This window comes from Wolffia australiana, chromosome 5 (assembly GCF_029677425.1).
Source record: "Wolffia australiana isolate 7733 chromosome 5, ASM2967742v1".
NCBI classification, from domain to species: Eukaryota; Viridiplantae; Streptophyta; class Magnoliopsida; order Alismatales; family Araceae; genus Wolffia; species Wolffia australiana.
Window position 1 is genome coordinate 3,154,938 of NC_135839.1, and position 18,322 is coordinate 3,173,259.

General features: G+C 43.6%; 1 protein-coding gene, 1 long non-coding RNA gene and 1 pseudogene across 2 annotated transcripts; 2 read left to right on the forward strand and 1 right to left on the reverse strand.

Moving 5' to 3' along the window:
• Positions 1-1,958: 1,958 nt before the first annotated feature.
• Positions 1,959-3,391, forward strand: LOC144702957 (auxin efflux carrier component 3a pseudogene; annotated as a pseudogene).
• A 3,424-nt stretch (positions 3,392-6,815) lies between these two features.
• On the reverse strand, positions 6,816-9,387 carry LOC144703743 (uncharacterized). Its single transcript, XR_013581613.1, has 2 exons — positions 8,075-9,387; positions 6,816-7,188 (listed from the first exon to the last, which is right to left on the reverse strand). It is a non-coding gene; the product is annotated as an uncharacterized LOC144703743 (long non-coding RNA).
• A 2,569-nt stretch (positions 9,388-11,956) lies between these two features.
• Positions 11,957-14,798, forward strand: LOC144703015 (putative auxin efflux carrier component 1c). The gene is made up of 6 exons (XM_078575087.1): positions 11,957-12,668; positions 13,047-13,236; positions 13,357-13,442; positions 14,058-14,215; positions 14,281-14,357; positions 14,435-14,798. The coding sequence occupies exons 1-6, from the start codon at positions 11,966-11,968 to the stop codon at positions 14,499-14,501; spliced, it is 1,281 nt and encodes a 426-aa protein (XP_078431213.1). The 5' UTR covers positions 11,957-11,965; the 3' UTR covers positions 14,502-14,798.
• The last annotated feature ends 3,524 nt before the right edge of the window (positions 14,799-18,322 follow it).

Below are 18,322 nucleotides of genomic sequence, written 5' to 3' on the forward strand. Positions count from 1 at the left end.
AAGAATTATCACCCCATGCCGATAGAGTGATCGAACCACATAAGTCAATGTACAGCAACTCAAGTGGTGTCTTTGCTCTATATGTTGATGAATATGGAAATGGAGCTCTTGAATGCTTGCCTGCTATGCCACTTCGACATAGCTACTCTAGAGATGGTAGAGAGGTAATCCTTCGACCATCTATTGATCACCCAACAACTTCAATGCTTGGTGGTTGAGATGCCCATAGCGTTCATACCATACTCGAGCAGAATCATCAAGCGAAACCAAACAACATCTCATAGTATTTAGCTTCAACAGATATAAACGGCCATTGGTCTTCTTTACACAACCTAGGAGTCTCCCTTGCTGATCGTATATGATCAAATGACCATGCTCCATCACAGTCTTGCAGCCTTATTCATCAAGCTCCCCAATACTCAAAATGTTAGAGCACAATTTACGGATAAAGAGAACATTACTCAGCGTCATTTCTCCTCCACTCTGACATTGTAGTATGATGTTTCCTTTGCCTTGAATATCAACCTTCGACCCATCACCAAAGTGACCACTGCCGAGGTGAGCTTCTTCTAGTTGATAGAAGAAACTTCTTATGCCTGTCATATGGTTCTTGGCCCTTATATCGAGGTACCACATATCAGGCATATGGGGATCTCCCACGCTCCCGTGGAGTAGTGCATGATCTAGAGGCTCTGTCAGCGTCATTAGCGAGGCCAACTCGCCCTTCTCCTCGGCGTTGGCCAAATTTTCCTTCTCCTCTGTCTTGTCACTGCGTCATTTAGAAGCAAAATGCCCAAATTTCTCACAATTGTAACATTTAATTTTTGACTTATCTTGAGGTTTGTAGTCCTCGCCTTTGCCCCATCCTTTGCCATAACTACTTCGGCCGTAGCCTCTTCCTTTGCCGCGTCCACATCGACGACCATGAGAGTTTTCATCTTCGTCTTTCTTCTTGCCCTTTCTTATAGCTCTCGCTAACAGAACTTTCTTCTAACTTCTTGATTGGAAATCTTACAACTTGTCTTCATGTATCTTGAGGGATCCCACGGCTTCTTCCAACGTCATTGACTCCATCTCCCCAAATTGCTCAATGGCGGATGTAATAGACTTGAATTTTGCCATAGTAGCTCGGAGTAGCTTGGCCACCATGTCTCCTTCTTCTAACTTCTCTCCCATGGTCCTTAGCTGAGTTACAGCCTTGGACAGCTTCCCTGCAAATATCAGACACAAGCTCATCTTCTCCCATGATGAGCAGCTCAAACTTGGTTTGAGGGCTTGCACTTTAGCCTTTTGAACAAGAGCAGCACCCAAGTTCTTCATCTTCAACATCATCCACGTCTCCTTGGCCATCAGCTTGCTATCCAGCTGAGCCAATATCTCATCAGATATTGGGCCATAGATAACCGATAAAGCTTGCCGGTCTTTCTTCTTTGTCACTGTCTCTAACTCAATAGCTTCCCATAAGCCATTTGCCTCCAACAGAACTTGCATTCTCATAGACTAGAGGGTATAGTAATCCTTGGAGAGAATGGGGAAACCATGTCCAGTCTCGACCATAGACCTGGGCATCACGACAGAGGTTCCAGCAGACTCAACTTCTGTTGAAGACATCCCACCAGCTTGCGAGGCAGATTCACTAGCCGGTCATGGCATGGATCTGCTCTTACTTCCTCATTGGACCAGATTTCAGGATCTGATACCAAATGTTGGGATATAATTCCTGCTGCCACTCCTTGGTAGCACAGGTCCTGGTGGGAGAGAACAAGGGAGAAGAAGACGAAAAGAAAAAACCAGAAGAAAGAAACTCTCGTTCTACGAATAATGTTCAACATTATTCCTTTAATCAAAGGAACTTAAGCGAGAAGTGGAGAGAGTGCTCAGCGGTAAATAAAATAAACCATGTGGGACCAAGTCAAGGTCAAACTCTACACTTTCCTCCAAGCTCCATGATAACCACGATGAAGTTTTACAACGTAATGGTAGCGGTGGTGCTGCTGTAGCTGGCCATGATCTTGGCCTACGGCTCGTTCCGGTGGTGGGCTATCTTCTCACCAGAGCAGTGTGCAGGCATAAACCGCTTCGTCGCCGTCTTCGCGTGCCTTTACTTTCTTTTTCATTGCATCGCCTCCAACGATCTGTACAAGATGAATCCTAGCTTCATCGCTGCCGACTTGCTCCAAAACATCATCGTTCTATTCACGGTGGTGTTCTCGTGATGGCGTAGCCCTCAGTTATCTAGGTATTTTCTTTCCTCTAATATCTAGTTTAATTCCTAGGTTTAGCTAAATTTTCATGTTAAAATAAGCCATGTACTAGTGGGCTTAAGAGGGGACCCTTTCCTAATGGGTTCCCCCTATTATGATCCCTCCTTAGGGCCCATTACCCTCCCTACATAAGGGACAGAGAGGGCCCCCGTTCCATCTTAAGTCTTGATTAATTTTTGGAAAATAAGTCCGTCCCGTTCCCGTGAGAGAAAGAAAGAAGAAAAGAAGGTTAGTGAGTGTAGGGCGGAACGGAACGGGCCCTTCTTGGCCGCCCTTCCCGTTCCACCCCCCCCTGTCCGTCGGCCTCACCCGACGAAACCCTAGGCGGCCGCAGCCGCCGCCGCCGCAGCCCCCGCACGCCACCAGCGTGCGGCTCGCGAGCCCGCCTCGCGCGCCGCTTCGCGCCGCCCCGCGCCTCGCCGCGCCACCCCACGCCTCGCCGCGCCGCCCCGCGCCTCGCCACCCCGCGCCTCGCCACCCCATGCCCCGCCACCCTCGCCACCTCGCCGCCACCCCGCGCCGCCACGCGCCGCGCTGCCGCGCCTGCGCCGCCGCCGCTGCGCCTCGCGCCGCGTCGCGCCCCTTGGCTGCCGTAAGCCGTTGTATCGTTCGCCGCCGTATTCGCTATCCGGTCGGCTGAACCTATCCGCCCACCGGTCGTCAGGCCCACCAATGCCTCTACGACGACCCCGTGGGCGATGACCGGGTAAAGAATGGTGATCCTCGGCTTCTACGAATTGAGGCCCCGCGCAGGACCTTTCCGGGACACCCACCGACAAGGCGGGCGTGCCGCCCAAGATGAACGTCCCCGAGAGGGACGAACGGACCGCACACTTCCGTCGTAGGACGTCGACCGCGTCTGTCCTACATCATCTCGCTCGCGGGAAGTCGCCGCCCTCGACTAGGCAATCTCCACCTTCTCCCTTGGTACCCTTCCCAACATGCTCGTTGTAGGAATCCTCTGGCTCATTGCCATGTACGGGGATTCCTCCGCCAGCCTCATGGTTCAAATTCTCGTTCTACAGTGCGTTATGTGGTACACGCTTCGCCTCTTCCTTTATGAGTATAGGGCCGTCGAGCTCTTCTTATGGGTAGTTACCTCGGCGCTGACGTGGGATCCATTTTGAGGAAGACCATTCTAAGTCACCACGCTGCTACGTATCAAGGATTATGCCAGGAGACGAGAGCTCTACTTCCAGATCGCATAAAGCTTGAGAGAGCTTCCTAGGTTTCTGCGAAGTACAAATGAATCGTAAGTTCCCCATGATGCTGCAAAGGAGATACGCTTGACAGTCCCGCTCCCGAAAGGTGTCTATTTTGCAGTCTTCGCTTTTATTTTCTCATTTGGGACGTTGACGTCTGAAATTGTCGATGACGATGTCAACTTAAGATGTTGATTACTGGTTTACTGTTTTGAATTCTCGTTGATAGTGCTTGGGAACTGAAGGATTTATGTGTATTCTGTCAAGCTCCGTTCCCGCCTGGGGTGTTGGACGGAAAGGATGATGGAGTTGAGTGAAGGAACGGAGAGGGAACGGGTAATCCCTCTCAGACAAGGTCTGGACAAATGGTATGTTTGGCTCCATCATGTTCCCTTTGTAAAGATCACACCTCGTTTGGAGAGAGAGAAGGAGAAGAAGGGAGAGGAAAGAAGAGAGGAGGAGAAAGAGACAGGGACACAAAGTCGTAGTTAAATCTCTTATTTCCCTTAATCACTAACGTTGACATTGGTTGGTATTTATAAGATAAGATGATACTATATTTAGTAAGTATTTAAATCATAGCCATTATATCTGCTATAATGGCTATGGATCAAATGGCCTGGATCGTTCGATCCGTTTTAATTATAGCCGTTATAACTAGTATAACGGCTATGTCCTGCTATAATCGTGAACGTTGAATCCTATCTTTGTTTCACCCTGTCTATGTTTAATCATACCTATGTTTGAACTTATATGTTTCCTATCATATACTCTCTAACGAGTATAAGGTATTTGTTTGATTACTATTGGCTACTTCTTATTAACGTTCCTATTGGCTGTTCCGCTAGGGAATGTCCTCCGTTACTCCACTGGTTTCCCTTGTTTCATCTTCACCCCCCCTCAAGCGCAGTGACCACTCTTGGGCGTTGAGCTTGCTCCGTAATGGAATAAATCGAGATTTTAGTAGTGGCTTAGTCAAGGCAGTTGCGAGCTGGTCAGCCCCTCGTATAAAATTTACTCTGATTTTCTTGGCAGCCACCTGCTCACGTACAAATGAAGATCAATTTCGGAATGCTTAGTCCTTGCATGAAAAACTGTATTAGCCGCCTGATAAGTAGCTCCAATATTATCACACCACAGAATTGGACTCGGATCCGATTGAATTTGTATTCCTTTTAAAATAGATTGAGTCCATAAAATCTCAACAGCACAATTAGCTAGCGCCTTATATTCGGCTTCTGTACTTGAACGGGCTACGGTTTGTTGTTTCTTGAAACTCTATGAAATAAGATTTTTACTAATATATAATAGAAAAGCACTCCTAGACCTTCTATCTGCTTTATTTCCAGCCCAATAAGCATTGCTAAAAACATTTAAAGTAAGGTAAGGATCATTATACATATGAAGTCCATGATAAACCGTTCCTTTCAAATATCAAAGTAATTGTTTGAGAAATTGCCAATCACCAACTGTAGGTGAGTGATTTTATTTCAAGCTTTATTTACGAAGAATGCAATGTCTGGTCTAGTTAAGGTTAAATATAGCAATGCACCAGTAGTCTGCCTATAGATTGTTCCGTCAATGAGTGGAGTATCCAAGTCAGTAGATTCTAAGAGAGTATATGGTGTGGGGAGTGGCTTAAAATTATCTGCTTATAATTGTCAATAATTGGTAAGATATATTTAGCTTGAGTTAATAAATAGCTGTTACCTTGTTATAGGAACTCAATACCTAAGAAAAAATGAGCAGGTCCTAAGTCCTTTATTGCAAATTGAGAGTGCAATTGAGTAACTAGATTACTGATATCAATAATATTAGGCCCAGAGTTAAAAGATCATCAACCTAAATCAGAAGGGAAATTGGATTAGGCATAAATTTAAAAACAGAGATGTATCGGTTTTGAACCAACAAACCCAAAAGATGATAACTTAGTTTTAAGTTGGTAAACCAGGCTCGTGGAGACTGTTTTAACAAGTAGATGGTCTCGTTTAAACGACATACATGATCAGGAAAATTTTCTTTTTTTGAACCCTGTCGGTTGTTCCATAAAGAGGGTTTCTTGTAAGTCACCATGAAGGAAGGCATTTGATACAACTAGTTGATGAATATGCCACTTTTGACAAACCACAAGAGATAGCATGTGTCAAATTGTTGTATGTTTGATTACTGAACTGAATGTTTCATTAAAATAAAAACACTCTTGTTGGTTGTATCCTTTTGCAACCAAGTGGGCTTTGTAACATTCAATTCCACCAGATGGTTTATATTTTCATTTATAGACCCATTTACACCCAATAACATGAAAATGTGGATCACGAAGTACCAGTGTCCATGTGTTATTTTTCATGGGAGCTTGAAATTCCAAAGTCATGGCCTGCATCCAATTGAGATTCTTTGATGCAGTAGTAAATAAATTAGGTTCCGAGAGGTTTATTTTGTTGATATAAAAACAGGATGCAATTGGATATCATACAAAACACACGAAGAGCTCTTTAGGACTAGAGTTTTGACCATTATAAACATCTCCCAAAGTTTTTGTTTTCAATTTGATATTCGATTGGGGAGTACAATCAAAAGGGGAAATAATACCTGGATATTTCCTTGTTAGTATATACGGATAGTATTTCTCTGTTTTGACAACAGAAGAACTTACTAAGTCTTTTGGTTATTCTCTTTGCTGCAAAGTTACAGGACTTGAGAACTGTTCTGCTGGCGAGTTAAAAACAGGCAAGACGGGAGAAGTACAGCTAGTTGAGGAAAGACGCTTCCATATATTATGAAGGAAAATGGGTTGTATGAGTAAGAACATTAGATTTTGGGTTATGAGTTGTCAACATTAATTGGGCAAACATACTGGTTGGCCTGACAACATTTGTTGATTATAATATATACAAATAAGGACTGCATTTTAGACATGACTGGGATACTCCATAAAAGCGATTGAAACTTTGCCGGAGAGAAACTTTAGAGATCTTTATGGAGAAGTACAAGTAGATTACATAGAAGAAGAATAATGAGAATGGAGATAGATGAAAAGATCGTGAGAAATAAAGATCGTTGTTATCCAAGATTCAGACGTAGAGAAATAGATGAGCTAGATTTAATCCGGACCGTTAGATTGTCTAATGGTGATGTTAACCTGTCTAGATTTAATCATATCTACAAGATTAAATCCTATATATATATTTAATCCTAGCCATCTATATTATCTTATATTTAATCCTGATCGTCTATTTCTCATAACAGAGTATAGGTACATGTTCCACTCTTACTAGTCTACTGTGATTTTAATTCCTATTTGTCGATGACCATGCTGACGTGGCTTGATTGATCTTTAGAAACGATCGCGCAGATGAACAATAAAGTCTTAGCTCCACCAAACAAAACAGAAAAAACTTTGGTTTCTCGACCGAGATACCGTTTTCGCTGATATAAAAAGGGTATAAATTAAGTCATACCGCCCTTGCGATCGGTCCCTTCCTACATGCCGCGTGTCGCAGTTGTGTGGTTGAACTTTTAACTTTCATAGAGAAGTCAGCGGCACAATACGTGGAGGCGTAAGATGTTTGAGGTCGACTTTGATCGTGCCCAGTTAGTGGATGGGAAAATGGGTCTGCGTCGACGACGCGAGAAATGATTAAAAGCTGATTGTGGCTTGCAATGTAGACCAATTACTTCCTGTCCATAGGCGTAGCCACTAGAGCGTAGGCGTTCATAGCGAACTAGCACAGAAAAAAAACGAAGAAACATTTAATCATTGTTAGTGAAAACGCAAAGAATAAAGAGATAACTGAAGTAATTCATTAAATGTATGGAATAACGTACCTGTTGGAAATTGAAAGATATTTGCTTCATTGGTCGTTGAAATGCATGTATCTAGTTCTCCTATGACCAGAAAGGAGAACGATGGTCCACTTCCGGGACATGGATGGGACGAAGATTTCGTCCCGGGACGAAATTTTCGTCCCGTCCATGGGCCCCGATGAAATATTGGACGAAAAATCATTCGACGTACCCCGGACGGGACGAATCTCGTCCCATTGGACGAAAAGTTCGTTCATCTGGGGTACCCGGACGGTGGACGTCCAAAGTGGACGATAATTTATAATTATTTTTTCTATTCTTTATATATTTTTTCTTTTCCCTCTATATATTTTTTCTTCTTTTTGATTCTGAGACAGATAGAAGGACAGATCGATAGAAGGATAGATCGATAGACAGATAGAAGGACAGATCGATAGAAGGATAGATCGATAGCTAGGTAGATAGATAGAAAGATCGATAGATAGATAGATAGATAGATAGATAGAAAGATAGATAGATAGAAAGATAGATAGATAGAATGATCGATAGATAGCTAGATCGACTGTTAGATCGATAGATAGGTGGATAGATGGATAGAAAGATCGATAGATAGGTAGATAGTTAGATAGGTAGATAGATAGCTACATAGAAAGATCGATAGATAGCTAGATCGTCAGATAGATAGATAGATAGATAGAAAGATAGATAGAAAGATCGATAGATAGGTAGATAGATAGATGGATAGAGAGAGATAGATATATAGAAAGGTAGATAGATAGAAGAATAGATAGGTAGAAAACATACCTTCCCGGCGGTGGAACACCTTCGCGACGGTGAATCACCGCTATCACTCGCAGAGATGGAGGAAGACAAAGGTGGGTTTCAGAAGGCAACCCGATGGCTCTGCAAGGTACTGGGTACGACTCGTGCTTCCCTACGCCGAATTCCTTTCGAAGGACAATACTAGGGCTGGCGGCGTGAAATTCTATCTATTTTTGTCCCGACGGGACGAAAATTCGTCTAGGAGAGTTGGGACGGTCCGAATCTTCGTCCAAGAGAGGTAGGACAGGACGGTCCCGGACGAAGTACCGTCCTGTCCTTCGTCCCGGGGAAAATGATGGACGTCAGCCGGGACGAATTTCGTCCCGTCTCGTCCATCGTCCTCGTCCGGGACGATCCGGAAGTATAACGATGGATGGAAATCAACAAATATAGTTCTCCTATTGGTTGGATAGAAATTGATTCGCTGGCGTCTTGGTGGAGATATAGTTTGACTTTTAGATGGGGAAATATATTACCCGTGTATAGATAGCCTCTCAGCTAACGTGGACTGGTATAGATAGAGGAAAAAAAATGGCCAAACAAAAAGAGGGCGACAGATGGAGAGGGACCAACAAAGAGCAAGAGCAAAAAAAAAGAGGGTGAGCGTGAAATATATTTATATTTATATTCGAGAGGTAGAGAGAGAGATGGAAGATGTTTGAGACCCATTTGCATTTCCCTCTTTCTCTCATTGTTCTCTAAAGCCGATAGTTTCCCTCACCTTCCCACCGTCTATCTTTACGATTATGCCACCAGTGACGAACAAGATTGTTCCTGGCGACACAGCAACGTCAGCGAGACGGCGATTTCATCGGGTGATACTGCTATGGCACGAGTGCACGAAGGCAACCTTAACTCTTCCTTAGCTTCTATAGCGTCAAAACCGCTCTCCTTTGACGACAAGGAGAGTAACTCTCCTTCCCTTTGCGATCCTATTCCACATCCAAAATAGGGAGACGGAGATAAAAAGGCAGAAGGTGAGTGAGAGAGAGAGAGAGATAGGAGAATGGAGAGAGACAGAGTGAGAGAGGAAGGCAAAAAGAGAGAGAAGGGGAGAGGGGGAGCGAGAGAAAGGGGAGGGGGGAGAGAGAAAGAACGAGAGAGCGGGAGAGAGAGACAGCATCGTTGGCCGGTCCCACGTTAAGGGAGAGCGCATGGACCCGGTGTGCCTTCTTCGACCAGTAACTCTGCCAACAGGATATGCAGTCAAGTTATAAACGAATGTCTTCATTATACTGTCTATTTCAATGGGAAGCGTTATATACAGTATATGTAACCCTTTTGAGACTAGTGGGTCATTCATTTGAAAAAAACTATATCCTTTTCATTCTCCGTTTGTCCTAGCTGATGGTATGAACCTTGCGTTCTTACCTTTCCTGGACCTAACTCTAGAGATGCCTAGAATTTTGGGTCAACTGTAGATTAATCGGAAGGCGGCGAACATAAAAAATTGAAGAAATCAACAATGTGTGCTATTTTTTTATTGCTGACCAGGGCATATCCTTCCACACATACCCACATCGTTATCCAGGAAATGATCTTAAAATTTACTTGTCCCTTTAATCTGTGATACATTCTAATGTCGGCTTTGTGAGAAATGAAAACGTTTGTGAACATGGATTGTCTTGAGTACCGGAAAATGGCTCGACTGTCCTATCCGGTAACTTGTAGGAAAACCAATGGTCTGTCCACCGTCCGTTAACTTACAGATAAAACTACGACTGTTTCACCGTATCTTATATCCAATTTTTTGGTTGCCTATAACCAATAGATTAGATTGAAATTGATTACATGTCGTCTTGATGTTGATATAGTTTGACTTTTATGAGTTGAAATATGTAACCCATGTGTAGAAAGCCAGTCCGCTAATGGGGAGTGATATGTCGGGAGAAAAAGATAGCCATATAAAAAAATAACGCGATTAATGGAGAGAGGCCAATAACAAGCAAGCCGAAATAAAAGAGTGAACGCGAATTAGATACGTTTACATCAGAGAGGGATAGAGAGAGAAAGAAATGGCAAATGTTTGAGACCCATTGGCATTACCTCTTTCTCTCATTTCTCAACTTCCCATCCACTTTATTTAAGGTCTTGTCTTCTCTATTAAGCGACGGAGACGACTTTCCTTGGAGATATTGCAACCGCAGCAACGAGACGATTTCATCAGGCGATATTGCTACGGCAGGACGACAATCTGACTCCTCGACGCCTTTCAAAGCGTAAAAACTAGAAGCATTTGGTGACGACGACGATAACGCCGCACCTGCCCCTTGCAATCCTTTTCCGCGTCCCAGAGCGAGAGAGAAAGAGAAACAGGGAGATTAGGAATGGGACAGAGAGAGAATGGGGGAGATAAAGATATATATATATATATATATATATATATATATATAGAGAGAGAGAGAGAGAGAGAGAGAGAGAGAGAGAGAGAAAGAGAGAAAGAGAGAGAGAGAGAGAGAGAGAGAGAGAGAGAGAGAGAGAGAGAGAGAGAGAGAGAGAGAGAGAGAGAGAGAGAGAGAGAGAGAGAGAGAGAGAGAGAGAGAGAGAGAGAGAGAGAGAGAGAGAGAGAGAGAGAGAGAGAGAGAGAGAGAGAGAGAGAGAGAGAGAGAGAGAGAGAGAGAGAGAGAGAGAGAGAGAGAGAGAGAGAGAGAGAGAGAAAGAGAGGGATAGAGAGCGAGAGGAAGAAAGAGAGAGAGAGAGCTTCGTTGGCTGGTCCCTCGGCAAAGGAGAAGCCCCTTGACCAGGTTGCCCTTCTTCAACCATTAACTCTGCCGATTGCACTTAGCTTTGAGGTGTATACTGTATTTCTCAATCGATTTATTGAAATTTTATGCCGACGGTTGAAATCTCTTCTTGTTATTTAACCCTGAAATGTTCTGGAAGTTGGATCAGCATTCGATATTGAAACGTGTGTTGTATTTCCAATGTTCTTAAGCCTAATGGGACTTTTTTGGAAATGTCTTTTCATTTTGTTCTCTGTTTGTCCTCGCTAATGATATCCATGTTGCACTTTTATCTTTCCTGGATTGAACTCTAGCCTTGCCTTGCATTTTGGGTTCAATAGATACCAATGGCACGGCGGTGAAAATTAAATTTGAAGTATGAACAATGCGTGCTTATTTTTTGTTGCCAACCAGGCCGTATCAATCCAATTGTACACACTTTATGGTGAAGGAAATAATCTAAAAGCTTATTGGTCGTTTTAACCTGTGGTACACTGTGATGTAGTCTGTGTGACAAAAAAAAGAAGTTTTGTCGACTAGGATTGTATTTAATGCCGCAAAGTTGTCGACTGTCCCATCAGATAACCCCTTGAGAAACGAAGTGTCGTAGCGGGGCCTGTGAGGCTCTCATTATAATGCGACGTAAAGTTTTGGGTTAAATGTTTATTAATGGACGTGGGCAAACTTAAAATTATAACTTAGTCAACCATGGATAGTTATTTTTATTCCCTAGCAAACAAGAGTGGTTTCTCTCTGTCTATCTGTATATCTGTCTCTCCCCCCTCCGTTCCCGCCCATCTCGTTCTCCATATCTCATTATTATTTTCCGCTGTGCTCGATCTCTATCTCATTCCTGTCTTTCGCCCCATCTCTCTCTCTATCTATCCGTCGCGGTCACTCCTCGCAAGATCTCTCCCTCTCTCTCCGGTTGTCTTTCCCCTCGATCTGTCTCTTTCATTCTCTTATAAGCATTCGCTCTCTATCTTTCTTTCCTACTCTGAATATTGGCGCCCAGGGATATTCCAGGAGGCGAAGCGGGTCTCCACCGTTCCTTTAAATCGCCTCAACGCATTTCAAAGGAATACCTCATAATCCAACAGTGGAAAAACAACCCCCCCCCCCCCCCCTCCCCCTCTTTCCTCCAAGCTCCATGATAACCGGGGCGGAGTTTTACGATGTAATGGTAGCGGTGGTGCCGCTGTACGTGGCCATGATCTTGGCCTACGGCTCGGTTCGATGGTGGGCTATCTTCTCGCCAGAGCAGTGCGCAGGCATAAACCGCTTCGTCGCCGTCTTCGCCGTGCCTTTGCTTTCTTTCCACTGCATCGCCTCCAACGATCCGTACAAGATGAATCTTCGCTTCATCGCCGCCGACTCGCTCCAAAAGATCATCGTTCTATTCGCGGCGGTGTTCTCGCACGCGCGGGGCGGCGCGGCCCTCGACTGGGCAATCTCCGCCTTCTCCCTCGGCACCCTTCCCAACACGCTCGTCGTAGGAATCCCCTTGCTCAGCGCCATGTACGGGGATTCCTCCGCCAGCCTTATGGTTCAGATTCTCGTTCTACAGTGCGTTGTGTGGTACACGCTTCTCCTCTTCCTCTACGAGTATAGGGCCGCCCGAGCTCTTCTTCTGGCTAGTTACCCCGGCGCTGACGTGGGATATGTTCTCGACGAAGACCCTTCTAAGTCATCACGCTGCTACGTATCAAGGATTGTGCCCGGAGACGAGAGCTCCATTGCCAGCTCGCCACGGAGCTCGAGAGAGCTTCATACGTTTGTGCGGAGCACAGATGCATCGTCCGTCCGCCATGACGCTGCCAAAGAGATACGTTTGACAGTCTCGCACCCGAAAGGTCCCTATTTTGCAGTCTTTGCTTTTATTTTCTCGTCTGGGACTTTTACGTCTGAAGTTGCCGATGACGATTTCAACTTAAGACGTCGATTACTGTTTTACTGTTTTGAATTCTCGTTGATAGTGCTTGGGGACTGAACGATTCGTTTGCGTTCCGTCAAGCTCCGTTCCCGCCCGGGGTGTCGGACGGAAAGGATGACGGAGTTGAATGAAGGAACGGTGAGTGAACGGGTTATCCCTCCAGGGCAAGGTCTGGACGGATGGTATGTTTGGCTCCATCATGTTCCCTTGGTCAGCCGTCCACGATCTTGATTCGTTATTATCACGTAAGGGCTGAGTTGTGGTTCATTCTTTTAACTGTTGCCGACCCATTTGTCAGAAGCGGCGCAAGGAGGTGAGGAAAAATCTAGCTCGCCGGCCACTGAGGATGTAGCGGGGAACTTGCAGCAGACGCCGACAGCAATGGTGATGACGAAGATAACACTTATCATGGTGTGGAGGAAACTCCTTCGAAACCCAAACACATACTGTAGCTTAGTTGGCTTGATCTGGTCTCTTATCTCGTTCAGGTAAGTTCACAACTCTGTCAAGATAATTCTACGAGGACAAGAAGCACCCTTGCTATCAGCTATAGTTTTTGGTCCTTCTGTTATGATCGGGATTCCTCACCGGTTTATTTTGCGGTGTAGGTGGCATATTGGGATGCCCAGAGTAGTGCAGAAGTCAATCTCCATCATCTCCGATGCTGGGCTGGGAATGGCGATGTTTAGCCTGGGTGGGTTTAAAGCTTCTCCTTGTTTTACCTTTTCTTTTGTTTCGTGCTTACTCTTTCAAGTCATGTGACTACGACTATCCTGAAAGCTATAGCTGGACATAAGTACCAAAAACACCGAGGGTGACTCTGCTACTATGTTAATATTAGCAAGGGTGCTACTTCTTTTCTTAGCTCCGACAAACCTTCAACCTAGATCGGACTCCTCACTAAGATTCAAGGGCGAGGAATTCTATAGCTGATTGCCAGGGCAATACTGTTCTTGAGTCCAATAAACCTGCCACGTAGCTCTGATTCTACACGTATACTTGCCTAAGCTTCAGGAGCCTACAACTGTGCTAAAAGCTATAGCGGCTGTAAATAACCCTCCACCCTTGTTCTGATACTTCTTTTAGACTCAAGCGATTGCCACTGCGCTAAAATTGACAGCTCATACCAAGACCATTACTTAGACTGTCGTCCACCAGACCTGAGACGTATATCTGCACTTTCTTAACACTTAGAAGCCTACCACTCCGCCAAAGTCTATAGCTGAAAAGCAAGGGATCCTACTTTCCATTTTATTACAGCCTAAACATTTTTCCCGCACGATAATAGTTTCCGTTAAGTGATCGCCAGGCTTGTTTATGGCCCTCCAGCCTAAGATAGTAGCCTGTGGGAGATCGGCAGCAATCTTCTCTATGGCGATGAGGTTCGTCACGGGGCCGGCGGTGATGGCGGCGGTGTCTTTTGCATTTGGCCTGAGAGGGACCCTTCTCCGCATCGCAATCGTACAGGTAATGAAAGCAAAGGGTATTATTCTTTTACTTAGTCCAAATGCTTACTCTGGTACAATCGTTAGGCGGCGCTGCCGCAAGGAATTGTTACCTTCGTCTTTGCCAAAGATTATGATGTCCTTCCCACGGTATTCAGTACTGGGTAAGACTGCCGAAGAATGCGAATACTAGAAGATTTTTCGGCAGATAAACTTTCTTTAAAGGGCATTTTTTATGCAGGGTAATATTCGGAATGCTGATTGCACTGCCCATTACTCTCGTATATTACATCGTTCTGGGCCTGTGAAATTTTGGAATTTAAGGGTGCGGCTAAGCTTACATCATCATTACGCTGTAGACGAAGCATCGATGTCCATTAATAGGAATTCCGCTTTTTCTCTGGCTCTAGATTTCGAGTTTTTCTTGTCAGGGAAAGAACGCCGAAGACAGGAAGAAATCCTGTTTGGAGATTTCCCTGCACCACCATGTCGGATTTTGTCATGTGAGACCTGTTCTGAAATATGTAATATTGTTCGGCCTCTCAAACTGTGAACAGCGTTCAAACTTGCTATTTGGGTCCTACTCATAGTAAACAGTTGACGATTGGTGAAAAACATCACCATACGTTTGGGAATTTACCTATGTGCGAAAATGTTATCATTAGTCTGTTAAGGAGGAGTTCTACTCGTCACGTTCAAAGGACAGTTCGATTGGAACTTAACAAAGATTAGTTAGTAATAATCAACTATTATATACTCGTTAGAGGCTTTGTGAATAGGATTCAATATAAGTTTAAATATAAAATAGGAATAAAGATAGAAATTAGGATCAAAGATAGAATAGGATTATATCGTAGAGAGGATGACTGTCGGACCGATCGAACGGTGGAGATCGGTGCACTCACATGTGTTATAACGGTCAAGATCACTTATGCCGTTATAACTGATGAGACCACGATACCGATCGACGGTGGATATCAGTGCACCCACACACATTATAATGGCCACGATTAACTACAATATTTTGACATTCCTATCGAGCTGTCCTTTGAATGTGCTGAGTAGAACTCCTCCTTAACATAGTCGATGGGTCTGAATTAGAGGAAAATCCAACTACATCATGAATGGGTTTTATCCCGTATGAGTAAAAACAGCGGTCGTAGACATATACGGGAAAAAGGGGAGAGAGAAAAATAGGGTACAGAGACACATGGAGAGAAAGAGAGAGATAGACAGAGACACACTGGGAAAGAGAGAGAAAGAGGCATGTATATAGAGATAAAGAGAGAGACAGAGACAGAAAGGGTGGCAGAGAGGCATATGGATACACAGACTGAAACCGAGACCAAGCGAGAGAGAGAAAGAGGGCAAGATAGCGATAGATAGGTAGTTTGAGACGTGTAGAGTGAGAGAGAGAGAGAAAGAGGGTTAGATAGATGTAGATAGGTAGTGAGAGACATGCAAAGTGACAGAGAGAGAGAGAAAAACAGAAAGAAACACAGAGATCCATAGAATAAGATGGATAAAGAGATCTTATAGTTAGGGCTTGATGTACCCGGTCTGGATCGGTTTTTTGGCATGGACCTAAATCTTACCTAAAGTTCGCTCCAGTTCCGGTTCGGTTTTGCCCGGTTCCGGTCCGGTGCCGATCCCGTCAACTTGACTAGTCAAAATCAAATATGAAAATTTGGCAAGAGCTTTTCCTAAAAGAATATTGCATTACAAGGCAATTTACAATATCCATCTTCGAAAGTTAAAACCACCATTTGGATGTTGCTTCCTAGCTCTCTTCAATTCTATTGATGCACAACCTCCAAAGTAACATTGCTATGGCACCACCTTGCTGCTACAACCTAAACGAAGCATAGACATACATCATGATTAAACAACACACATTTGGAAAAGAAAATCTGAATTTTGAATAATAGTAATACCATACAATGATTATAAAACTTTTAGCATTCATCGTCATCCTCTGAAATTTCCTCCACTTCACCATCTTTCTCTTTGTTCTCATCATCGGCTTTATAAGCCAAACATTTTAAAGTCATCAATATGGATATAGATTCTGCAGATAGCCGTTTTCTTTTGAAAGTGATAATTCCTATTCCTGCTGGAAAGAGACGCTCTGATGGCGCACTCGAAGCGCATATAGAGAGGAACTCCTTTGCGACAACCGCAACTCGAGGATATTTTGCAGACCCAACTTCTGACCACCATTTCAGTGGGTCATCATGAGGGCCAATGCAAGGCTCTTTCAAGTATTTATCTCAATCATCTCTTGTGGATCTTTGACTTGGACTTGTAGTTGCTTTGTGAGGTTCCATCAATGCAACCATTAATTTTGAGTGTTTTACATGTATAGGTGGTTGTTCTTCAATAGTTTGTTGGTTAGTTGAAGTTAAAGAGCTTGACACTTTATTGAGCAATTGTCCAGTAGTGTGGAAGAAGAAAAAAATTTCATAACCAGGAATAAACTCAAGCTTCTTTCGTGGGTCTTACATGGTCGCAACGGGGAACATAGGCTTTAACTTCAAGTGATGTTGATAATCTATCAATTTCTCCTTCATTGCAGCATATGCAATTTTAACCAACCTTGTTTGTTTCTTGCTTGGTGACCTTGAGAGTTCAGGATGCATATCATCCGGCACATGCATAGCAGAGTCTAACTGATCTAACAAAAGTTGATGCGCCCTCAAAATAGTAGATTATGTAGTGGTTTGTGACTGTGAAAGGATGTTAGTAGCATCACAAAAGCCTTCTAGTTCATCAGAAAACCTTTTCAAGATATCCCACTCTTCAGCCATGATTGAATAACTAACTCTGTTTGGCTTTAGATAATCACTTACCATCTTATCTTTTGGTAAGCTGTTTCAATCATTTCATATGTAGAGTTCTACCTGGTGGGCACATCTTCAATGAGCAAGATTTGATTTTCCATGCCCAAATCATGGCATAAAGTACGATAATGGTGAACTCTCTGTGGTGACACTCCAACTGCAAGGACAAGTCTTTAAAGTCTACATTGAATTTCTTTAAATGAAAGCTGAGTATTATTAAGGAGGATATTTTGGTCGTCAATATTTTCTCGAAGTGAGCTTGTTGCCCCTGTAATGGGAGTCAAATTATGTGCCAAATGTTTTTTAAAAGACAGATTTTCATTAGAAAAAGTTAAGAACATTGAATACCTCACTCATTCAGGCCTCTTTGAATTGCCCAATTTAGAATATGTGCCCTACATGTGCGTGATATTGGTCGGTGAAGTCTGAACCAGACTTCATGAACCTTTATAAAGTTTCAACCATAGTTTTATTTATACTGGCATTGTCAGTTCTGATGGCGAGCACTAGGAAAAAAAGGAAAACAATTCAAATATGTAATTGCTACATAATAAAAAATAATGATGACATACCTTGTTGGTGAGATTATAGTCCTTCAACACATTGTGCATTACCTCTACCAAGTAAGCACCCTGAGGAGAACCAAATAATTGGCAAACACTTAGAACTCATACATCAAAGCATCCATGTTGCATCAATCCCAATGAACAATGTTCCCAAGTATAGATATATGGTTTGAGGTTGTCCAAGTGTCCATCGTGAGTGACACATTTTCTATTGGTTTGAGTACTTCTTTCAGCTTCGACTTTTCTTACGTAAATTTTTCACCTGTTGTGCGTCATACAGTCTTGGAACTTGTAATAAATGGATCATCACTTTGTGCATAGAAGGTTAAAACATTCTTAAATTTTGAATCATCAATGAGTAAGAATGGTAGATCCACACTCAGAACAAGGTCCAAAAAAAGTGCTTTTGCTTCTTTCGGAGATCTGTCTGAATAATTTGAAGTCCTTGTCTAATAATCTAAGATATGTTTATAGTTCAAGGACTCGGACGGGACGATTTGTTTGTCTCGGGCCAAAAAAAATCATCGCGTCGGAGGATACAGGCAAATTTCGGGACAAAAATGCATCCCGTGGACCACCGAACGGGACGAATTTCATCCCGTGGGATGTAAAAACTGTCCGTCCAGAGGTCTTGGATGATGGACAGATGGATGTGGACGAAAAACTACTGGATTCTTTTCCGATGGTTGAGATCTTGCCACGTGGCCTCGCTATGACAACTTG